General features: G+C 36.5%; 1 protein-coding gene across 1 annotated transcript; it reads right to left on the bottom strand.

Moving 5' to 3' along the window:
- Nucleotides 1-10,024: 10,024 nt before the first annotated feature.
- LOC122309429 (myrcene synthase, chloroplastic-like) lies at nt 10,025-12,617 on the bottom strand. The gene is made up of 7 exons (XM_043122914.1): nt 12,461-12,617; nt 12,082-12,352; nt 11,573-11,948; nt 11,210-11,425; nt 10,979-11,117; nt 10,622-10,870; nt 10,025-10,470 (listed from the first exon to the last, which is right to left on the bottom strand). Exons 1-7 carry the CDS (start codon nt 12,572-12,574, stop codon nt 10,159-10,161), a joined length of 1,677 nt encoding a protein of 558 aa, XP_042978848.1. The 5' UTR covers nt 12,575-12,617; the 3' UTR covers nt 10,025-10,158.
- Between the last annotated feature and the right edge of the window lie 13,090 nt (nt 12,618-25,707).

Raw genomic sequence — 25,707 nt, 5'->3', positions numbered from 1 at the left:
CGGCCAGAGAAAGGATTAACCGAATCCTTACAGGCTTTACTACGGGACTGAAGGTCTCTAAGTAATCGATCCCAGGTTGCTAATGGAAGCCCTTGGCCACCAGATGAGCCTTTCGGCTTTCTAGGGTTCCATTAGCCCTTCGTTTGGTCTTTAGGACCCATTTAGACCCAAGAACATTTGTAGAGGAAGATTTAGGAACAAGAACCCAAGTATTGTTGGCTAGAAGGGCTTGAAATTCGGTAGCCATCGCAGCTCACCATTCAGGGTATTTGGAGGTTTCAGTATATGAGGAAGGTTATTCAGGAACGACTGAAGATGAGGGCATAGTGAGAGAGGCCAATTGCTTTCGGGTGACCATGGAACGGTACCATCCGTTCGGATTAGGGGGCAATGAACGGAAGATTTTGAGCGGGTGACCATAGGATGCAGGGATGAGTTGGAACGGAGAGAAGAAGACTCAGGAAGTACCGTGATCGAAGAGACATTTTCAGAGGTGATGAAGGAATGTAGCGTGGAACAGAGAGGCGGCGTGGGAGAGATAAGATTGTTAGGGTTGGGATCGAAGGAGACGAAGAGGAGGCAGTAAGGGGAAGCTGGAGTATGGGCAATGGGTCAAGTGTTCTGGTAGGGGAATTTGGACCTAAGGTTAAAGGGTAATCTAGGCTAGTGGGTGAGGCTGAGTCTGAGTGGGATGGGCTTAAAGCTAAGTGGGAATTAGAAGGGGGGGTGTCTGAGGGCGACTGGGATGGACTAAGGTCTAAAGAAGAGTCTGGGCTAGTGGGTGAGGTTGGGTCCAAATGAGATTGGAAAGGCAAAATAAAAGGAGGTAAGGAAGCAGGTGGCCTAGACATAGATGAGGTAGATGGGGCTGAATGTGGACTGAGTGTTGCGAAAGGAAATTCTGTCTCAGAGAATACAGCATCACGAGATATATAGGTCTGGCCTATAGGCAAGTGAAGACAAATATACCCTTTATGGTCTGGGTTATAGCCCATGAAGACACAACGTTGAGAGCGAAGGTCCATTTTATGTTTATTGAAGGGTCTGAGATTGGGCCAGCATGCCACACCAAAAACTCGCAAGAAGTTATAATCTAGAATTTTTTGAAATAATTTTTGAAAAGGAGATGAGTGTTTAAGAATGGGCGATGGCATGCGATTAATTAAATAGACCGTTGTTTGAAAAGCTTTGACCCAAAATTTTTGTGGAATAGAAGCATGAGCTGTGACGCCCCCAAATTCCGTTTGGGATCGGACGGACATTTGAAGCGTCGAGACATGCAACACAAGGTTACCTGCCCCCGTTCATGACATATAAGATGCAATATTCCTAACATGCATCTAACATTATGTAATATTCGCAGCAGATAATTTTTTTCTTTAGCAATACTATGCACCAAATTAAAAATATCCCAAATGCTTAAAACATACTTCATACATAAAGACCTATTGAACAACTAAGATCATAACACTAGTCCAAAATGCTTATGATCCAAAAAGTATTGGAGATGCAACTTCATAATACAAATAGTAATTTACGTTAACTACTATATTAACATTGATGTCGCATCGTCGCTCAGTCAACTGTGTTTAGTTGGTCAGCTTCTGATTCTCCTTCAGGTCCTGTAACAAAATCTACCATTCGGGAGGAATGGTAGTTGGGACTACCACAGTGAGATTTGATTACAAATCTCAGTAAGTTAACAAAAACTTCCACACAAGCTAATGATGCATGGATGACAGTAAAAGTATAATTGCATAATCAAATTCATAAGTAATTAAAGCATAACTTGGCGTACAACATAGCATAATTGACATAACTTAAATTGAAACATGAACTGAACTTGACTTGATATGAACTTGATCCGAAACTTGACTTAGCATGAACTTGCTCTGAAACTTGACTTAACATAAACATGATATGAAACTTGACTTATCATGAACTTGTTCTGAAACTTGACTTAACGTGAACGTGATATGAAACTTGACTTATCATGAACTTGTTTTGAAACTTGACTTAACATGAAAAATACATACTCCACAGTTGTTGTGGCCCCATATATTCTACACAAACTTGACTTAACATGAAAAATACATACTCCACAGTTGTTGTGGCCCCATGTATTCTACGTGTAAATACATACTCCACAGTTGTTGTGGCCCCATGTATTCTACACATCACAATGCAGTTAAATACATACTTCACAGTTGTTGTGGCCCCATGTATTCTACGTGTAAATACATACTCCACAGTTGTTGTGGCTCCATATATTTTACACATCACAATTGTTGTGTCTCACGTAGTGTATGCGTCACAATTGCTGTGACCCCATACTTCGTGTGTCACAGATATTGTAGACCCCACGAAACTGAATGTACTCAAGATGAAACGTGACTGGAATACGAAATGACTGAAACCCTAACGTAACATAACGTGACTTGAACATAACTTGAAATACATAACCAACTTGAGATAGAAACATTTCGTAACATGACATAACATATAATAGACAACATATTTAGCATGACATGCTTGCAACAGTGAATATTACATGACTTGACATACATGTAATAGATGACATACTTAGCATGACGTACTTGTAAGGTACAGTAATACATGACAGAATATATTATGTAACAGATAAAAATTGATGACAGAATAAATTTTGTATAATAGACAATTACGTGATAACTTGGCATGGCATGACATATATGATAACACACATACATACACTGTAGTTCCTTTACTTAGCACACATACACAGTAGACTGCTAGTAAATTAAAAGCTAACTTACCTCGATCTCCACGTTTCTTATAAAACTTCAAGTGCGATCACGAGGAACTGTAATTAGTGATTGTAAAATTTAGAACTAAATCACTAATAATTTGAAATATGGAAAATACTAACTTAAAAAGTAAAATTTTCATTTTACTCTCTATATGTGGGAAAATGACCGTTTTACCCATAACTTAAGGATTTTGCATACTAATTCCAAAAGTTTTCAAAATTTACATTTCTCATGTAAATTTTGTCCTAAACTTAAATATCAACTCAGAAAAATTTAAAACAAAACACAACTATGGAAGACACACTATGGCCGAAACATCCATAGGCCATTTCTCTTGATTTTTGTTGCAATTCCTTCCAACTTCAAAACTCATGTTTAAACCAAAATTTTGCAACAAACATCTTCCAATCCTAAGTTCAAAACCATACTTAAAACATCCATTTAGAAAAAGCTAATAATCAACACCAAACCTTTTTGTAAAAAGATCCAAGCACTTGAATCACAAGTTTTGACCTTGAATCAAAACATCTCCAATAATTTCAAAAATCAAATCTTACTTCTAACATATTCATAATATCATCCTAACATCAACCATACTTTAAATCATCAAACTAAAGTCACCAAAATCACAAAATAATATTTGGAGCTTTTGGTTTTACACTTAGTCCAAAAACAGAAACATTTTCCTCAACTAGTTTTAATAAATCTCTTGATCAATGGCTTAAAAAGGTGAGATCTTTGAAATAAAGCATCACATGGTTTAATGATGTGTCTTAAATAGGATCCAACCATCAAACTTAAAATCACATAGCTAGAAAAAATAAACATGGATCTAATGCAAAAACATCAAATCTTAGGCCTAACCGAAATCCTCTTGTATAGAAAAATCATATATTTGAAACTAATACTAAATATCTCCAAAATAATATTCTAACATGAAAATAAGAGACTTAGGATCATCATATAAAAATATCAAAGCCTTTAGAGTAAGATCAAACCTTGAAATATTCAAACTTTCTCCAAATAAAAACTGTTTTGCCACTTCCAGTTTTCAAGTTTCTAGATCTAAGAAAATCTATCATCAAAGCTTTAGTCATGCAACAAAATCTCAATGAAAACTCTTAAACACATTCTAAGAACACTCCATAAAATTTTCGGACCAAGATATGTCCATTAGATTGGTCAAAAACTCCAAAACATAACATACTCTCCAGATTCACGCCTAGAATGACCTTTCTATGGTTAAAAATACTTTTGACTGACCAAATGACCATGGAATGATACTAAAAATACATCTACGGAAACTAAACTCAAAGAGAAACAACTTTTATGAAAGAGTCATCGTGTGAAAATACTTACAAAGGGTTGAAAATCTCCACGTAAAAAGACCCAGAAATCTGCCTGAGAGAGCTCTTTTGGGTTTCTCTCTAAGAACAGGGTGAAGAAATTATTAAAGTGAAGTAAGTGTGTCTTGCACAACTCAAGACTTCTGTAGGGGGATTATCTGGACCTTAATGATCATTGAGTGGAGGTATACGTGTGACATGAAGTGAAGGATAATGGGGGGCAAAGGACAAAAGCTATGGGGCATGGTGCTTGATGGGGTGGGTTCCTCCATACTATTGAGTGCAGCTTGTGGCAATGAATGATCTGCTAAGTGGGGGAGAAAACTTCTCCAAGAAGCCTTGCCAAGGTGGCCAAATTCGTGGGCCTTAGTGGGCCTCAATTTCATTGATCAGATGAAAAAGATTTTGCTTAGGTGTCATGATCTCACACCTTGATTTCCTTCACAATTCCATCTAATGGTTTCTTTTTGTGCCAAGTATCTAAAACTATTAATTATGTGTAGTTAAGATCTTGCTAAGTGTCCAAATAAAATTTCGCTAATCTAATTTGGACATTACACACTGTGATTTTGAAAACACTGCGCTTAGTACGTTTATCGAGGTTACTATTCACTCCAAAAATAAACATAATAAACTTAGTAATGAAAAATCATAAATATTCAATTAAGCCTAGTGGTGTAGACTATAATGTATTTTGACACTTCTAACTATCTTAAATAATTAAAATCACATTTCTGGCACCATAGTGAGTGATAATACTAACTATGTTGACATGTTAAAACCTATGCGATTAGTCGATTCGTGAAAACTTATGGGGTCTTCACGAGATTCCTAAAGCTAATAGAAATTTCACAATTAAATTTCTATCGGGCTATTACATGAGCCATGAGAGATAATCCCGTCTCAACAATGTGACGGTGGCGTTGCTCTATGTGAAATACCAAGAGAATGAAGAAAAGATTTGAGAGGGCAAAATTCACCCCCCCCAATCTGATTGAACAACACAGATATTAGTGGAGAAAGTATTAGTAATATGGGCTTTGCTAGATACAGTCGGCAAATGCAGTCAGCATGCAGTCGGCTGTACGGAATGAATAAAAAAAATTATAAAAAATTATTTTATATTCAGGGGGACCTACATGAATAAAAAAAAGTTATAAAAATAATTTTTTTTTCATGTAGGTCCCGTATTAATTCACTTTTTTCTCCACGACTGCACGCCGACTGCATTTCCCGACTGCACAAAGTATTTCTCTAGTAACATATTTGAGAAAAGCAAGAAAAATAGAGGGAACACTAGATTTGGTTTGAAGAGGAAACATCCAAATATATTTGCTAAAATCATCCACTATTGAAAAAAAAAACGACACCCTAAGGAGGAAAGCACAGGCGCTAGTCCCCACAAATCTAAGAAAAATAACTCAAAGGGCTTGGTAGAGACAGAGGGTGAAGGGGGGTGGGGAAGATTGTGACTTTTAGCTTGAATACATGAAGGGCAAGGGGAGACGAGGGAGCTGTGAGTAAAAGGAAGATGAAATTGACTCAAGGTATACAAGATTGTCTTGTAGTTAGGATGTCCGAGACGAGCGTGCCAAATGGAGGAGGTGGTGCATTCACCCAAGTAGTCCATAGGAGAAGTAGTGACTTCCAATTTGGGCGACGACACCAGTAGAACATAGAGTCCATTATCCACGTTGCCCCGAAGAAGTTCCACCCAAGTGCGAGAGTCCTTCACAACAAAAAAATGAGCATGAAATTCAAAGAAAACAGGATTGTCAAGACAAAATTGACGAACTGAGAGAAGATTTTTAGTAATAGAGGGGACATGAAGTATTTTATTGAGAAAATAAGTGCCAATAGAAGTAAGAAATTGACTAGAACCAGTGTTATGAATTGGAAGCGATGAGCCATCACCGATGCTGACACTGTCTGGACCACTATATAGAGTCGATTCCAAGGAGAGATTAGCAAAATCAGAGGTGAAATGGTTGGTAGCAACTGTGTTTGGGAACCAAGAATTTATGAAGGGTGATGAGTTGAGAGAAGTGGTGGTGAGGTTGGCTGTATAAGTGGAGGAAGGAGGTGGGGATGGCTGGAAATTTTCTTCATATCGATAGTAGCATGTGGTAGCAGTATGACCCTGCTTATGACAAACTTGACATGTAGGGTGCGAGGAATTGAAATATTGACCATTCCGCCCTCAACCTCGTCGACCTCCTCGATTTGAGACTGAATTTCATCCTCGGTTAGATGATGAAGGTGAACAAAAAGATGAGGCATTAGTAGCAATAGATGAACCAGAAAGTAGAGTATTGTGTTGATGGGTCAAACGGGCTTCATGGTTCAGAAGATAGCTGTATATTTGTTGTGGAGAAAGGGGGTCTGGTCGAGTGGTTATAGCAGAGACTATGGACTCATAATCGGAGCCAAGTCCTGCTAAAAGATATAAAGCAAACTGAGAGGGAGAAAGGGGGTGACCAGCGGCTGCAAGAGAAGCAACCATAGATGTAGCTCGATTATAGTAATCAACCATGGATTCGGAAACCTTCTTAAGAGTGGCTAATTGAAATTGGGTTTGGATCACATGGGCACAGGACTGGGCAGCATAGAGATCCCGAAGGGTGATCCAAATATGGCAGGATGAGGTGCAATCAAGCACATGGGAGAGAACAGAGTCTATAAGGGAAGAGTAAAGGGCCAAAATTATAAGTTGATTGTGGTCGAGCCAACTAGCATGATGGAGATTAGGAGCATCATTAACAATGGGCGGTGGGGGTGGAACCGAGCCATCAATATGGGAATAAAGCTTATGAGCTTTGAGGAAGGCGACGACCTGTGCATGCCAGAGAAGGTAATTGTGAGTAGACAATTTGATAGTTATGAAATGGGTAGCGGAAGAGACAATGGAGGGAGGGATAGAATCGGTGGTTGTTTTGGAGGTCATTTTGTGAAAAAAAAAAATGGACGTTTGTCCTAAGGGGCTCTAGATACCATAAAGAAACAGAGTAGAGCACAGCAAGTGTATGAAAGATTGCCTCAAAGGGCTTGCTATTTCTAAATGCATATATTTTTCCATGAATAGTTACAAGAGCCTGAGGCCATATTTATACAACTCAATCAGTGCATTTATCATAGCATTTGAAGAGAATTTCATGTGAAGTTAATAACAAACTGGGACCACTCTATTTGGTTAAGCATGGGCACGTCCAGAGGCACCTTCAGTGCCTTCTAGAATATTCTCTTTGGACATTTGTTGTGGTAGCTCAATTGTGGCCTTAATACTATTTAATTTTAATGCAAGTTTGATTGAAGATTAAAAAAAAAACAAAAAACAAAATGCATCAAATTAAATTTTCCATTGATTTGGTCTTCATGGTATGATCGAATAACACCTGCTCCACACATTAATTTTATTTGATCTTCATGGTATGATCGAATTTTCCATTAAATTTTCCATTGATTTGATCTCCATGGTATGATCGAATAACACCTGCTCCACATTAAATTTAATACGTCATTTCTAATTACATAATTTATTTGGTATACTAGTCTTATCATAGCAGCCATTACATGCTTTTAAAAACTCTTAATGAAGCAAAGCAAAGACAAAAATCTTTGTGAGATGGTCAACCACTCCCTAGATCGAGCTTCCACTGCAATATAGGAGAATGATAAGCTTGGAAGATTGGTGCAGTTCATTGATGCATATAGGAGAGGAGAAGATATGAACCTTGCCTTGCTTGAACTTATAGAATTCGTGATAAGTCTCATTGCCAAGTTTAAAAACCTAAATTATTTACTTGGCTCATTCAAATATGGTGGAGGAGCATTGGCCTTGGAGAGATGAGCTTTGAGAGAGATAGGGTGGTGGAGAATTTCCAATGGCCAGTGGGAACATCATTTGAACATACATGTGGATAGAAGAGGAAAATGGCAACAAAGTTGTATACACTGATAATGATGGTAGATGATGTGTATGATGTATATGCCACTTTGGATGAACTTGAACTTTTCACGAATGTTGTCAAGAGGTTTTTAGTATTAATGGCAATAAACATGATCTAATATATGCTATCGCTTATCGTTGACGACGTAAAGACATAAGGGTAATAATATATGGCTTAGCTCAACTCGATTAAAACTAGTTTATACGTCGATGAATGTGTGTATATATATATTAACAATCTAAGCATAGCAACTTTTATAATTATATATATATATATCATGTAACTTAATTCTAGTCACGTACGCGTATGCCTATATTGGATATAATCCATAGTTATATATTATTTACTTAGATACTTTAGTCATTAAATCATAGTAACCATTTTATAATTTGTACAATATTTTGTTAGTAGAACTTAAACATTTTATATACTAGCATGTAGGAACCAATTTTTTAATTTAATAGAGGGTTTATTTGTTAGTTGTAAAAATTTAATTAAATTTGAATTGTTTGTTACAATTTCTCTATTTTTAATTATTAGACTTTATTCAAAACATAAACAACCCAAGCCAAGCCAAGCCGGCTCAAATCAAGTTGGAAGCTCTGCTCATTGAGCCGAGCCCCAAACAAAATTATTAGGATAATAATCTCGAACTCGACCTCAAATTTCTTGAGCAACCGGCTCACTTGTCTCATTTACAATCCAACTAGAACAATATAACTTACATAAAAAAAATAAAAAATTAAAAGAAAAACAATTTGTTTTTAATGTACACCTTACTTGTTTCATGATACACATATGTATTGATATATTTTATATAAATCACGGTTTCCAAAGTCTATCTTCAAAAGTTTTTTTCTTTTTAAAATATATAAATTGTATTAATAAAAAATGTAGATCGATGAAGCCCACAAAACAAAATAAATTTTTCAAAAGTATTTTCATCTTCAATCCAATTAATTAAAAATATTTTAAGTCTTTAAAAATTTCAGTTTTTTTTTTTCATTTAGTTATTTTCCTATATTCTCATAATTAAAATAAACAGAAAAGATATTAAAAGAAAAAACAGTTTCACATAAAAAGTATTCGCAAAAATTAAAAACAAGAGTGACAACGATTAGGAGTACCGAAACCTTGTTTATATGGCATTTTTATTCTGTTTTTCCAAAATGTGTTGGTAGTTATTTATAAAAAATTTCCCACAATTTTTGCTTTTAGCCAATTAATTTTTCGCTTGCGTAACGGTTAGTTCTTCAGTACCGATTAAGCAAATTGAAATTTACATTTAGTTTTGGGTGTAAATAAAACTTGTAAGAATTTAGATATGCAAAACTGTTTCGATGGACTAAGATTCGGTTTGGCAATTGAAAATTTTCATCTTATCGTTACAACTTTTTTAAATTTTTAAATAAAATATAATAAATAATTCAACTTTTTTTTTAACTTTTTCAAATCCCAAAACAATAATAAATATTAAAATTTTAATATTTCATCTTAAAACTAAAAATTTTCATCTTACTACCAAACCGAACCTAAAAGAGGGGAATTCAAATGTTAATGAGAATCTATATATCCTAACCCGTTTTTTAAGGGAATGTAGATTCTTTTCCAAATAGATTGATTCTTAAATATACACATCAAATGTATCCACTTATATATTTTTATTTTTTTTATTTTTTCTTAATGGGTGACGATGTTGAAAAAATACTTCCAAAAAATAAAATAAAATTTAAATAAAAAAATTGCGCACACTAGTGTGCACCCTAGCATTGTCCAATCCACATTTCCACCTCTCTTAGAATACCTTGTTTATAAATGAACAAAAACAACATTAATGAACTTTTCTAATTAAACAAATGATTTTATTTATTGGAGAATTCTACATATATGTCACCCATATATCTCAGTTTTATTTAATACTAGTACATCATTTATTTTCGTAAGGAGCTAGCTAGGTATTATTGATGCATCTAGTCTCCAAATTTAAAAAGAAAAGGAAAACATTTTATGTGATTTATTATGATTAATAATTGTGAACTTAAAGCTTCAATCACGTATTATTTCTTGTATCCATGATCATCCATCAATATTCTTAGTTAGAGGAATGGGATGAATCAGCAATGCTAACACGCGATCCTTAGTTTCATATTCTGCACTACCATGACCATCTCCATATTGGTACATGCATTGGGCCATCCTTGCAAGGTTCATTGCGATCTCAATATACATTTTTGAGAAGGGTGAAGTAACGGTGCGTTCTTTATTAAACTTCTTCCAAGTTGCATTAATCAAAGACCTTATGTACTTCTGAGCATCTTCTTCACTAATACCGGTATCATTCATGTAACATTGGATTGATTTAGGAGCATCACCTCTTTCTATCTCATCCTGATGAGATAAGAAACACAAACATATACACTCTTATATACATATATATGCACATATATATGGATTGATGTTGATCTATATATGTTCATGTCATGTGGTAAAACAACTCTTGATCATGAAATTCTTAAGATAGTATATATGGTTTGCTTACCGTAGATGTTACAAGATCATTCGCAAGTCGTAGAATCATTGATGAGCAACGAATTATATTTGGATACTCTTCCAAGAAATCACATGATTCCTCAGTTATTGGATTTGTGACAGCAAAATAAGCATGCACTAGTATAACTGGTACCGATGATGAAACCCATGCATTTTCAGTATATTCTTGAAAGCTTGGTGTATAACTATTGTAATACCACTTTGCCTCCAACAGAAAAGCTTTGCATAAATCTACCCACTGAAATATTCATAATAGAGCAATGAACTAGAGGAAGTGTATATATATAATACATAGAAAACAATGTTAGTGAAGAAATGATTATGAATTTAGAAATCAAGGTCATACTGCTTTTTTTAGGTATCGAATGTTGTTGAATCCTTTCTCCTTGAGAGTTTCAAAAGCCATTTCATTAATGGTATTATGAAGAGAAAGGAAACATTGTTGCATATAATAAGGAAGTTTTTCCGTTGCATTGGCATCCCATCTGGAACCACAAACATTACACCAAAGGTAAATCATATATATATATATATATTAAGCATTAGATTTGCAATACCATTAAGGGTTAATACAAACCTCTCAACCGCATCTGTGAAAAGCTCAAGTTCATCCAACGTGCCATATACATCGTACACGTCATCTATTGTTGTTATTAGTGCATTGACTTTTGTTAACACTCTCCTATTATATCCAAGCCTAGGTTGAAATGATACTCCCACCGTCCATAGGAAATTCTCCATCAATCTATCCCTAGCAAGGCTCAAGTCTCCAAGACCAGTGCGTCTCCACCAACTTTATATGAACCAAAGAAAATCATATCAGGTTTAGAACTCAAGCAATGCATTTTATTATCTTTTGAATTGTATATCAAGTAGAGATCTTCATAGTTAATCTTGTTGTGATGCAAATAAAAAAAATGAGGATAATAATGATTATTACTTTGACCCTTCTTTTAGGTCATCTTGATGGACTGCTTGTACCATGTTGAAATCTAATTCCGCAAGCTCAAGCAAGATAGAGCTCATATCTTCCCTGCTCCTATATACATCAATGAACCACCTCACTTCTAATCTTGGCATCCTCCAATGCAATGGAAGCTCCAGGGCATGGTTCACCCTTGCACAAAGATTTTGGTCATTACTTTTGTTCACGTATTCTTTGAGATGTTTAGTTGCAAACTCTCTTGCTTCCTCCATGATGCTTTCACCTTCTATCAAAATGAATGAGGCTTCATACAAAGCCAAAATTCCCTCGATATCATCACAAAGATATTCCTTGAAATTTCCCGTTTCATTCATTAAATTACTAAAAATCTCTGCAATAAACAAATCTCACATTGAAAAAAGATTGAAAAATGCAATATTATCATCACGGCTCGAGGGCTATGGTGTGTAAGATCTCTTTCTTATATATATTGAAAAATCAACGTATGTTGTTTATCACTTTACCTTGAGGAGCATTATATCCGTTTTGCCTTAGCAGTCTAAATTCAAGAGCTGTGGTATATAAACTCTCCTTGCACACATCACCATCGTGAGTACTACTAGTATTGCATATTTCCTTCAATATCCTCCTTATGTCATCCTCAAAGTGGTAAGACACTCCGAGTCTTTGCAAGATATCAACAAGATCAAGTTGCTTCCGAGGCTCCGACACTTTATGAAACATCATCGTCACTTCTCCCTTCAGCTCAGTAAGTTTTTTGGTGTATGAAACTCCCTGAGAATCCAATTTTCATATCGGCTTAATTATTACTGATAATGCAAATATATATATATACAATAAATTCTAAGACCAATAATAAACAATATAAACAGCAAAATGTACCACATATTCACTTTTCAATGACTGGATATAATCATAGTGCCAAATGGTAGGTTTGTAATTTGCAGATCTTCGAACAATAGTAGAGTCACTTGAATTTTGATCTCTAGATGCCATGCTTCTAATTCCCTTTACTGTAGCTGTTTTTTCTTTTGGAATATCGAATGAGTTACTTTGGAATAGATATATATATATATATATATATATATATATATATCTCTCTCTCTGCGTGTGTACTGTACGATCATCAGTTGGCTATCATACATAATTTGATATTTTTTTTTTCTAGCTTTGATTTTAGTTGGGCAAATTAGTTTTGCTACATATAAAGCCTATACACCAAACAATACACATTTTCTTTATTTTTTTATATTTTAAATTTTTTTTTAAAACAAATCTTGAGTTTATTCTTCTTAAAAAAAATTATCCATATACCAAATATTTGGTAAAAGAAACAAATAATAAAATAATAAAAAGTCTAATGTGTGGTGTGTGAGTTTATATTTAGAATTTTTCTTAATATTTCTATTTCCTTCTCTTTTCTTTCATAAAGCTGCTTAATTATATGATTTATCCTATAATAGATATCGTGGACTTTAAGTTGACAGTTTCTAGCTAGAACTTCATATATATCTTACTTAGAAAACTAATTATTGGTTAAGCTGGGAGATCGAGCTACTAGAACCCTAGCTACGTTCTAGTGAATGGGTCGATAAGGGCAATTTAGGGTTGGTCAATTGCAAGGTAGGAATGATTAATTAGAGCCGTCCCTTTCCCTCGCTTCCCATACATTTATCAGGCAGGCCAGTAGCGCCTCACACAAGAATTTAAAAGATTTGTCACCTTTCATGCACATAGAAACCTTAGAATAAGACATGATCATTATAACCTAGCTAGTTCCTTTGGCGAGAAATGCAAAGATACAATCTCTCTATCTATTTTTAAAAATGCTTTAGTCATAAAAAAAATTTTATAAAAATAAATTTATAAATGAATATAATTTAATTAATATGATACCTCAGATAGTATACTTACTTTTATTGTAAACTCACAAATTGTATTCAAGATGACTTGGCTAAACAATGGTAGAATGTACTGAGCTATCAATTGCACCGCTGCTACTTAATTGGAAGCAGACATCTCCTTGAATTCTAAATGATCTCCTTCATGCTCTACCTAACACAATCAAGAGGCCGCTCGTCGGTGGCCAGCCTTATGCATTTTATCAACATGGAGTACTTCCTACTCATTAAAAGCGGCCACCAGCTAATGATTGGTGCATGTACGTGCTTCCACGTCGCTACCTAATATATCTTCATAAGCTAAATACCACCTAAAAACATACCCAGCTACACACAAATTAACCAACTACCTCCAATATTAACTGGGGATCGAAAGAATTGATCACATTGGAAATAGCAAATTAATTGGTACTCAATCTTAATTAAAAAAACTCGAAATAAAAATAAATTCAATCTCAAAAAGAATTTCTCCATAAGCTTAGATCTTCAAGTATAAAAACATTATAACAACCAATCTTCTTGTCGGGTATAACCCTTAGCAAACAACCTTCCTTTATATCTTTCAATTGAACGATCAGCATGATACTTAATTTTCAAGACCCATTTACAGTCTATAGTTTTTTATCAGAAGTCAATGAAGTAACAGTCCACGTATTATTAGTTTTCAAGGTTGAGCAGTCATAGCATCTCTCCAATGAGAGTGCTTAACTGCTTGATAATATGTGACATCCCTCATTTCTTTGAGTTTTTTCATTAACATTTTGTGATATCCCGTATTTACGTGTATTTTAATTAAATAATTTTTTTATTTAATTAAGATTTTGGGCTTTCTTGTTTTAAATTTTAGATAAATTAAGTGGTATATTTTAAGACTTCTAAACATGAAATTTGATTTAAAGTATTTTCTTGTTTTTAAATATTGTTTATTATTTAAATTGCTCTTTATTCTAAATTATTTTATTTTTTTATTGTTGGATTTTATTATTTTATTTTAATTAGTCACTGCGTTTAAATTATTTTATTTAAATTATTGTTTTGAAATTATTTTCGTTGGATTAGTTTTGAAACCCAGATTGAAAAGGCTAGACCTTATTTCTTTCTCTTCCTTTTCTTTTTCCCTTTTTCTTTTCCTTTCTTTCTCTTTTTTTTCCTCTTTTTCTCTTTTTCGCCCTCTCCCTTCAACCAGTGCCCTGCCCATCCCCAAACATGTTTTCCTCTCTCAACTCAACCAGCCCCACCGCAGGCCACCAGCAGCTACCCCCACGCTGAGCTCTTCTCTCTCTCTCTCTCTCTCTCTCTCTCTCTCTCTCTCTCTCTCTCTCTCTCTCTCTCTCTCTCTCTCTCTCTCTCTCTCTCTCTCTGTGTTCTGTTTCAAAGCACACAAGTCATGCCACTATGCACCACCACCCATCACCGCCCACCTTGTCGGCTCCCCCTCACACTGATGATCCACCTCCTCCAAGCCTAGCCTCCATCTCCCCACCGTCCTCTCCCATGCAAGAACCCATCTCCACGGGTTCTCTTCCTCTCACTGCTACCAGCCCCACCGTAAGCCACTTGCACGCCGCCAACAGCTCCTCCCTTCACCGATGACCTTTCACTCTATCGAACCCAACTCCCACGGCAACCCCTCTCCTCCCTATTTCTCCTCTCTATCTCATGGGTCCTCCATGACCCACAACCAAGCTCCGCCACCCACAGCTCCAAGCCACCACAATCAACTCCACTAACCTCCCTTAGCTCCCAAGTCTCCCATATGGCCAACCCAAGTCTCCCATAACTCCCTTTTGAAATTCTTAGTTTGAGACCCACAACCATTATTTGGAAAACACTGTCCACCACTACTCTGCCACCTTTGGCGTGACCTTTGATCTTTCAGAGTTGTCTTTTGTCATTGTAAGTGATTTTCCAAAGAACTATATGAGATTTAAATATATTTTTGCACTAACGATTTTCTACAGTCTGTTGGTTGTGTCGAGTTGGATTGAAGGATGGAGTCAGGTTAGATTGAAGGATGGGACTGTTTGTGGAAATTGGATTGTGCTTGGTGTTTTTATGTTGTGTTGCGTATCATGTTATTCATTGCATAATTTCATGCATGTTCATGTGTTGTAAATGAAAACTAATTTTTCATACAAGAAGGATTTTTGGGTGCATGCCTATCACAACACAAAGTCGAGATGGGGCATTATTTCGATGGAGCTCCTCTGGTATATCGGGAGCGTAATATACTGAGTGACGTCTCCTGGGTTGTCACTGGGTGACAACGGAGTCAGACATGATAGTAACGTTCTTGTGCCAGCTTTGTGGCCTCTTTGCTGATGGGGACTAGAAGATGCTTGACCATGAACGCACTAGGCGTGAAACTGGCATCACTTTTTACGAAGTCACATGCACAGTCGTTACCCGTGGTGTGACGAATGGAGTTAGGGTGTGTGAATGGTCTCTAGGAGAGATCGCGGTACATACGGTATAAATGGATATTGGGTCATTTTCTAGGAAAATGGCGAGCTTGATAAAAGGATTAATGTGGACCATTTTCTGGAAAAATGGTAGATTTTATGTTGGGCCATTTTCTGGAAAAATGGCAGGTAATTATTTTAATGGATTTCTTTTTAGGTCAAATGAGATTGTTGGCGTGCGTTGAAAAATATTTATTTTGAAAAAAATGATGGTTTTGAGCTCATGCATATTTCAACATGTGCATGCATACTTGTTGGTTGTATAAATGTGTTTTTATCTCGTAGATTGTTGGGTTGATTACTTAGTGAGATTCATATCTCACGTGGTATTTGGTATTCATATCTCTCGTAGCTTTTATCTGACAAGTTTGAGCTATTTCAAACTCTATTAAGATGGGTGTGTGGGACATAGAGTTTAAATAAAAACTCGTACATTCTCCCACTTGGCCCATACGCCCATAAAATAATATTTTCCATTCATGGGTTTATTATAGGAAATTAACCATACGACACAAATTCATTTCCTGAAACTTTCATAGGTCAAAGTACATTACATGAGTTCTGTAATATCAATGTCAAATCAACTACCAATGCGAGTCATAACAGTCCTCTGTTATATAATCAACAAATTCCCTTCTATGTACCACAACACCAGTAACCAATTTTACATAATCTTTAATTGGAATAATTAAGGCTAATACCGTGATGCCTTAGGTTCCAATTCATGTCTATTGCAGACATTATCTTATCATCATTCTTCCAAAACATTCAATGTACAAAGAAGTGGAAAGACAAGAAAATAGAAACAAAACAACCATAATAGATATCATTAAGTGTCCAAAATAAAATAAAACATCTATGAGCTCAATAACATGTTTACATCATAAGACCCATTCTGTCAACATGCTTTTTAAACTACTTCGCTACTAGACCCTTTGTTAATGGGTATGCTATCATAAGCGTAGTACTAATATGTTCTATGGACACTGTTTGTTTCTGTACTTCCTCCTTGACACTTAGGTATTTGAGCTCCATGTGTTTAGCACCTTTAGAATACCTATCATTTTTGTAGAAAAATACTGTAGAGGAATTATCATAATAAATTCTCAACGGCCTGTCTATAGAGTCGACAACTCCAAGCCCTAAGATAAAGTTCCTCAGGCATAAACCATTCACTGTGGCCTCAAAGCATGCCACAAACTCAGCCTCCATTGTTGATGAAGCAGTGATAGTTTGCTTCATACTTTTCCATGAGATCACTCCACTGGCTAGTAGGAAAACATATCCAGAAGTAGATTTCCTACTATCATAACAACCGGCAAAATCAGAGTTGAATATCCAGTTACCTCTAAGTTGTCAGTTCTCCTAAAGGTAAGTTGGTAATCCTTAGTTCCTTACAGATATCGCAATACCCTCTTTGCTACTTTTCAATGAGATATTCCTAGGTTACTTTGGTAACGCCCAAGCATGCCAACTGCAAAATTAATGTCTGGTCTCGTGCAAATCTATGCATATATCAAGCTCCCCACAACCGAAGCATAGAGGATTTTTGCCATCTCTTTACTCTCCCACTCAATTTTAGGACATTATGATAGGCTAAACTTATCACATTTTGATATCGGAGTATTAAGTGATGAGCAACTTTTCATGCCAAATCTCTCGAGAACTCTTTCTATGTAACTTTTCTGAAACAATCCCAACAGTCCTTGTTTTCGATCCCAAAGGATTTCAATTCCGATTACAAAGAACACCTCACCCATATCTTTCATTTCAAATTTCTTAGATAGAAAACTCTTGGTTTTATAAAGTAAGCCAAGATCACTACTAGCCAACAAGATATCATCAACATACAGGATCAAAAATATAAACTTACTTCCACTGACCTTTAGGTATATACATCGATCAACGATGTTTTCTTTAAATTCAAAGGCAGTAATGGTATCATTGAACTTTAAGTACTATTGTCGGGAAGCTTGCTTAAGCTAGTATATTGATTTCTTAAGCCTACATACTAGGTGATCTTTGACCTTTTCTAAGTAGCTCTCTGGCTGCTTCATGTAGACCACTTCATCCAAACTTCGATTTAGAAAAGTTGTTTTCACATTCATCTGGTGTAACTCTAAATTAAAATAAGCCACCAATACCATAATGATTCTGAAAGAGTCCTTTTTAGATAGGAACCTGGTTTAAGATATAAGTTGTCGTCTTAATGGCTTCACCCCACAATGACTTTGGTAAGGTAGAATTCTTTACCATACTTCTGACCATATCCAATAAAGTCCAATTACGCCTTTCAGCAACATTGTTCTACTGTGGCGTCCCTAGCATCGTGTACTGTGCAACAATGCCACGTTGTTCAAGAAGTTTGGCGAATGGGCTAGGGTTACGACCCGATTCGTCATACTTTCCATAGTATTTTCCACCTTGATCCGACCTGATGATTTTTACCTTTCTATCTAACTGTCTTTCCACCTCCATGAGAAATACCTCAAGTATTGAAACAACTTGAGATTTCTCATGTAGCAGATAGATATATCCAAATCGTGAAAAATCATCTATAAAGGTGATAAAATACTTTTCTCCACCAAAACATTAGTGGAGAATGGTCCACATATATCTGTGTGAATTATTCAAGAAGCTCTTTACTTCTTGTGGCACATTTCTTAGTATGTTTGGTTTGCTTTCCTTTAATGCAATCCACACATACTTCAAGATTAGTAAAATCTAAATGCGGAAGTATACCTTCTTTTACTAATCTCTCTAACCTTTCTTTGGAGATGTGCCCCAATCTCTTATGCCACAAGTCATAAGAGTGTTCATTCATCATGTCTTTTTTAGTTCCAATACACATTTCATGGTTATGGGTATAGGTATTATGAATAAATGTATTATCGAGACAAAGTTGATAAAGACCATCGAAAAGAAACCCAGAACCAATAAATAAAGAGTCTCTGAATAAATTGAAACTACTATTATGAAATAAAAATGAATAACTATTAGTGTCCAGTCTAGAAAGGGAAATTAAATTACGCCTCACAGAAGGTACAAAAACTGTGTTATGAAGATCTAAACAATGACTAGTATTCAAAACTAAATGAAAAGTCCCTATGGCCAAAACTTCAGCCTTATTCTCATTTCCCATAAAAATGAATCACTCACTGGGGGTTGGTGTTTGGCTTGTAAGGTATCCCTAAATGGTTATAGAAACATGAACATTAGCACCTGAATCTAGCCATCAAGAATTAGTAGGAACATTTACAAGGTTTGATTCAAAACATACAAGGGCAAGAGACTTACCCTTCTTTTCAAACCAAGCCTTACGTTTCTGACACTCAGATTTAATGTGTCCATTTTTTCCACACCAGTAGCATTTGGTACTACTATGTTGAACCTGATTAACTTTTCTAGGCTCCTTTCCTCTTGATGGTCCAATTCGTTTTTTTTTTTTTTTTACTATAATGGTGCTTTTTCTTTCCAGCTTCTTTGGTCACAAAATTAGCAGAGTAATGCCCTAATTGTTTCAGTCTTACTTCCTCCTGAACTATCATACTTGCCAGCTCATTCACATTCCATTTATCCTTAATAGAATTATAATGCATCTGGAATGGACCATACTGAGGCGGCAATGAGTTCAGAATAAACTGAACAATAAAGGACTCTTCTACTTTCATTCCCAAGGTTTGTAATCTGGCAACAATATTTGTCATTTCAAGGATATGCTCTTGCATTCCTTTGGCTCCATCATATTTCATGGTGGTAAGTCTAGCCATCAGTGTTCCTGCTAAAGACTTATCTGCAGACTTAAATCTTTCCTTAGCATTTTTCAAAAAATTTTAGACATCCTCAACACTAGGGAGTGAATTTTTAATATTTTAATATTTGGTCATTTTCATGAATATTAGACTCAACATGTTTGATCTCTCTCATTGTTTAAATGACTCTTTCTTATCCTTGTTACTCTTTTCAATGAGGGGTGGTGGTTTTGGACTTGTAAGGGATGAGTCCAACTCTAGGAGTCCTAAGGTGAATCTAACTCGCTTAACCCACTCAGAAAAATTAGAGCCATTCAAAATAGGAACTAGTAAAGTTTGTGAATGTAATGATGTCGGTACATTTACTGCAAGAAAATATTTGTCACATAATGCTTTGAATTAGACACTTATAAACAATAATCAGAATTTAAATAATTATGGATGAACTGATAGTGTCATCAAGACCCTCCTTTGGGAGTACATCTTAATACACAAAGTGTTCTTATCAATATTAAATTATGTGAATGAACTAAGTGTATCATCAGAATTCTCATTTGGGAGTAAACTTTGACATACAAATTGTTCCCTCCAACTTTTCTTTGATGGATGAGCTAGTAGTATCATCAAAACCCTCATTTGGAAGTAGATCTTGATACACAAAGTGTTCACTCCAACCTTAATTTGATAGATGAACTAGTAGTGTCATCAAGATTCTCCTTTTAGAGTAGAACTTGACACAAAATTGTCCACTCTATCATATCCATCTTACTATGGAATTTAATGATTGTTCACCAAAATTTAAGAAAATCTTGTACCTTTGGGCAACCAAGTTTTTCTTTAATTTTGATGTAAATCATTTGTTCATATTGGATAAACAATTATATATAATATGATAATAAGAGCCAATTCATACATGTATATAAGATTTATGTATGTAATAATAACATGCACATGACATTTAATAAAATTTAATACATGTTTTTAATAATAATAACATGCATATAACATTTAATAAAATTTAATACATGTATTTAACAGTAATAACATGCATATAAATTTATCAATAATAAAATTTTCATACATGTAAATAACAATAATAACATGTATATATAAAAAAATTTGGATTTTTTTTTAACTAATAAAATAATTTGACCGGTCTAGGTCTGAACCGGACCGGTTCAGCAAACCGGACAGAGACCCAAGTCAACTGGGCCGGATCTACTATACAGGCCAATTCTTTCCTTCTTTTTTTTTTTTTTGGTTTTTTTATTGGGCTGGGCCCCATAAGTGGCTCAATGGCCCAGTTTCTTTGGTCTTGGACTGGACTAAGCCCAGTCGGCCCACATAGTAACTTTTTTTCAGAAGAATTTGTACATTAAGCAAATGGGTTGGGCAGGGCCAAAACCCATGGTCCAAGTTCAAACCCTTTACACACTTAATAAAATCCTAAGCTACTTCTCCTTCTTCTTTAGATTGTCACAGCCCCGCACAGGTAATTCCTTCTTCCCTCAACAAGCATGCAGCACTTCATCGATCTCATGGCAACTCACGATGGTCCTTACCAACAAGAAGGAGAACAGCAAGGCATCCCTAGCCTCCACCCGCTGCCGAGGTCCACCTCCTCTGCACTTTTTTTTTTATTTATTTATTTATAAACCACGGAACCTCTACAGCAGTGGGCTTTAAAGCCCTCTACCGCCATTAAAGGAATGTTGGCGAGAGGAGCTCAACTCATCGCCGCACCAACCTCCCCTTCTCTTTTTTTTTTTTTTTTTTGAATAAACAAACACGAGGAAAACAACATCCATTTGGTTTCATCTCAAAAACTGTTTAGAGTTTGTAAAATTGGGAGTAATTTCATATGCATAAATATACAGAAATTCACATATGCAGTTTGACATATATATATATATATATATATATATATATATATATATTTCTTATACAGATCAGGAATATCAGTGCGATAATATTACATATGCGAAATCAACATTATAAGTTTATGCATATGTGTGGCGTAGCAGTTGATGCATAATATCAGTACAAATCAATATGTGTTTTTATCTTTCACGACTGAAAAGAAATATCAAAGTGATATACGGCATATGCAATATTATATCGAGATCATAAAAAATCTATAACCTAAAGCTCTAATACCACATGTTAAATATTTTAACATGAACATTAATAATTGGATCTTCAATTTTATATGATCTACAATAATAAACAGTGATAAATAAATGCGTACTTTTCCCCATCAATTCGATAAAGAATTAGATCAGGCTATGAGAGAATGATCACCCTAGCAACTTTGCCTTATAAGTGTCTTACGATGGCAAAAGGCACTTTAATGTAGTAAGTAAGAACCCTTTAACCTCTCAGTGCTATTTATAGATTTCTGGTCATCAAGAAATCTCAGAGTTTGTATCTGACTATAATTAGAGATATAGAGTTTTAATCGTATCTCTTAGGAGTTTTCTTATCCTGTTATCACTCATCTTTTATCTGATAAGTTTGAGCTATTTCAAACTCTATTAAGATGGGTGTGTAGGACATAGAGTTTAAATAAAAACTCTTACATTCTCCCACTTGGCCAATACGCCCATAAAATAATATTTTACTTTCATGGGTTTATTGTGATGACCCACTTTTACGTGTATTTTCACTGAAGGGTTGTTTTTAATTTAATTAATATATTGATTTATTTATTTTAAATTATTGTATTTTAATTGGTTTTTAATTTATTTGATGTTGTGTTTAATTTATTTAATCGTTTTATGGTTTTTAATATCGTTTTCGGCGGATCTGTTTTGGTTTCCGGAGTGAGGACTAGACCTCATTTCTTTTCCCTCATCTTTTTTTTTCTCTTTTCTTTTTTTTCTTCTTTCTCTTTTTCTTCTTTTTCTTTCTTTCTTTCTCTTCCTCCCGGTTCTATCCCATGCGACTCTCTCTCTCCACACCCATTTCCGTTTGTTTTTCTCTCTCCCCCCAGAACCACCGCCGCCGGCCACCGTGCTGCACACCACCTACCCAGTTTTCTTCCCCTCCGGCCGGTGATCACCCCCACCAAGTTTCACTGCCATCTGAACCACCATTTAGCTGGAATAGTCACTCAAAGCCAAACGGCTTTTGCTCCGATTTGCCGTTGTCGCTCCACCTCCGGTCACCACCTCTTCACCACTTCATCACCGACTCCTTGCAGTCCTAAACCACCTATTTCCAGCCTCGATCCGTCGCCGGAGCAGCTCCCACGAGCTAGTTTCCGATTTGGGCATTTAAGCCCTCCCTCCGCCGTTTTCGCCGCCACCCAAGGCCAAACTCCACTTCCCTTAACTTCATAAATATTCCTAGACCATTCCCTATCAATCCCGAGCTTTGATTTGTCCCCATTCAAAAGTGAATATTTTACAACCCACGGCTACAGTGAAATTTCACTATTAGGTTGCTTTTCTTCCGCCGTTTGCAACGCCGCGAGCTTTCGAAAAATACCATGTAGTGTCGAAATTCCGACCTTCCTATAACTTCCCACGAGAACCTCTCGATCTCTGCATCAACGGCAGCTCCGGACTCTTCCGGCCAATAAATATGTCCACTTTAATGGACTCAAGTAAGAGTTGATTTTGAATGTGTTGTGGTGGAAAAATGTTTATCCAAGAGAGAATCAACCAAATGGGAGAGAGTTTGCTCTGAGAAGTTCTTGGAGGCCCTTAGGGTTTTTGCTCTAATTTTCCACGCTTAGAACAAAAGCTAAGCTATTCTATTTATAGTTCCCATCAAATGAAGCGCTTCAAAACCCTACATTGTAAGAGATCTGGAACATTGTATCGAGCGAAGGTCGAGTGCCACAATCTGCCTGAGTTTGCTCGAGCTCAAAGTCGAGCGAGTGTCGAGCGACACACCCTGCGTGGGTTCACTCGAGCTTAGTGTCGAGCGAGGGTCGAGCGGTTGACTCTGCCTGAGTTCGCTCGAGTTCAATATTGAGCGATGATCGAGCGGTGCAATCTGCCTAAGTTCGTTCGAGCTGCATGTTGAGCGAGGGTCGAGCGGTGCAATCTGCCTAAGTTCGCTCGAGCACCCTATTGAGCGAGGGTCGAGCGAAGTCACGCGTTCTGACCAATAACGGGCACACTTCAAGCACGCTTCAAGCCTTTCCTCAACAACACTTGTTACAATACTATTTTACACCACAAGAATATGCCAATACGCTCATTTTTCCCTCAACAATCTCCCCCTTTGGCATTTCTGTGACAAAACCTCTAACATATACATATGACTTGATCCTAGCACACCTAACTAGATCCATATTCTTGAACATGTTGAAATATTTCTGCACACGCTTAGCAAACGGTTAAACATACCCATTCACATATGCACAAAAACGTGTTTGCAATTCTCAAATCATAATTCATGAACAGTCATGCCAAGTACAGGTTTTAGAAAAGAAATATTTCATTAAGTAACAAATCAGAGATTGAGTTCAAGAAACATTAGTTAAACAACAGCAGCTGACATGAGATATAAATCAACAGAAATAACTAAAAGCTGTTGTTTCCCCAAAAAATGTGTAAGTAACACTATGTTACTAAACAACTAACACTCCCCCTGAGTTAGTACTGTACTACTCCCCCTCAACAATATCTCCCCTTTTTTGTCACAAGAGGCCATGGGTCTCAATCATCACCATCGGCATCCTCATCATCCTCATTAAGCTGCCTTTCAATGTCGTTGAAGTGTTAGGTCACAAGCTGCTGCAGATTATCAACTTTAACATTGAGGCTATGAACCGTAGCATCTATAGTATCGAACCGGGAGTCAAGACGGGCTAGATACTCAAGTACCTGCTAAAGACTGGGTTCCGACGAACCCGGGGCTGAAGAGGATGGCTGAGAGTTGGATGGGGCCGATGTAGACAGCTAAGAACTAGATGGTCGGGAGCTCGAAGGCTGAGAGGAGGTAGTGGGAGGGTGCTCAACACGGAGAGGGTGTGGAGTTGTGTGAGCACGACTAAGCTGGACCGTCCTACGACCAATAGGAGCCTTAAGTGTAATTCTAGGCTCCTGAGGAAGAAAAGCAACAGACTGGGAGAGGGCCAATCGAGTGATTAGACACAATAAGGGCAAACCAGTCTGTGTTTTGGAGGACCAATATGCCTCAAGAATAACCCGACATAGAAGACTTCCTAGATCAATGGTGACACCATTGATCAAGGCATACAGTAAAGTGGCACGATCAAGACCCATATCACTATTATGACCAGTAGGATCTAAATTAATGAGAACAATCCTACTAAGTATAAGGTGATCAGGTGTAAAACGAGCAGTCGAAATAGGGGTCGTCCCTTCCCAACTACTAGGCCGACCACAAAGACAACTAGCAATGACTTGTGAACTAGGAGGAGATGTCCGTGTATAGGAAAACACGAGGGGCATTTAGCAGATTTGCTATCATGCCCAGAGTTACTCGAAAAATAACGTTCCGGAGACTGACCTCAAACGAGTCATCAACAGACACGTCATGAATGTTGGAGTAAAACTCCCTAACCAACTCCACAGAAGAAGTGGGATGACCAGTGGTCAATGCCTGCCACTGACGAGACTCAAAAATGCGAGGAATGATAGTCTCGATAAGCTCACCTAAAGCCACTTCACGCTCGACTATGGGAGTACGATGCGAAAAGTTCTGAGAATATAACTCCTGGGCTCATGCACTGTGGAAGTGGGCTTGAGCGAGTGCAGGAGGGTTGTGGCGAGGACGAACACGTCGAGACATGGTTTTGGCTGTAGACAGAGTCAACGAAGTTAGACAAGGCTAAGACAATGTGAACACCTGATGAATGCATGCCAATGCTAACCCATATGCATGACCCATATGCATGACCCATATGCATGCCAATGCCAACCCATATGCATGACCCATATGCATGCCAATGCCAACCCATGTGCATGACCTATATGTAATGACAATGCCAAGCCATTTGCAAGCCAATGTCAACCCACTTGTAGGCCAAAGCCAAT

Source organism: Carya illinoinensis, chromosome 5 (assembly GCF_018687715.1).
Source record: "Carya illinoinensis cultivar Pawnee chromosome 5, C.illinoinensisPawnee_v1, whole genome shotgun sequence".
NCBI lineage: Eukaryota > Viridiplantae > Streptophyta > Magnoliopsida > Fagales > Juglandaceae > Carya > Carya illinoinensis.
This window is presented reverse-complemented; position numbering and strand designations above follow the sequence as displayed.

Excerpts from the sequence above, each read along its gene's own strand:
- LOC122309429 (XM_043122914.1), bottom strand. The coding sequence starts at position 12,574 with ATGGCATCTAGAGATCAAAATTCAAGTGACTCTACTATTGTTCGAAGA. Across the intron at positions 12,353-12,460 it reads CATTGAAAAGTGAATATGTG|GGAGTTTCATACACCAAAAA; the intron begins GTACATTTTGCT and ends TTGGATTCTCAG. Across the intron at positions 10,471-10,621 it reads ATGATCTTGTAACATCTACG|GATGAGATAGAAAGAGGTGA; the intron begins GTAAGCAAACCA and ends TTATCTCATCAG.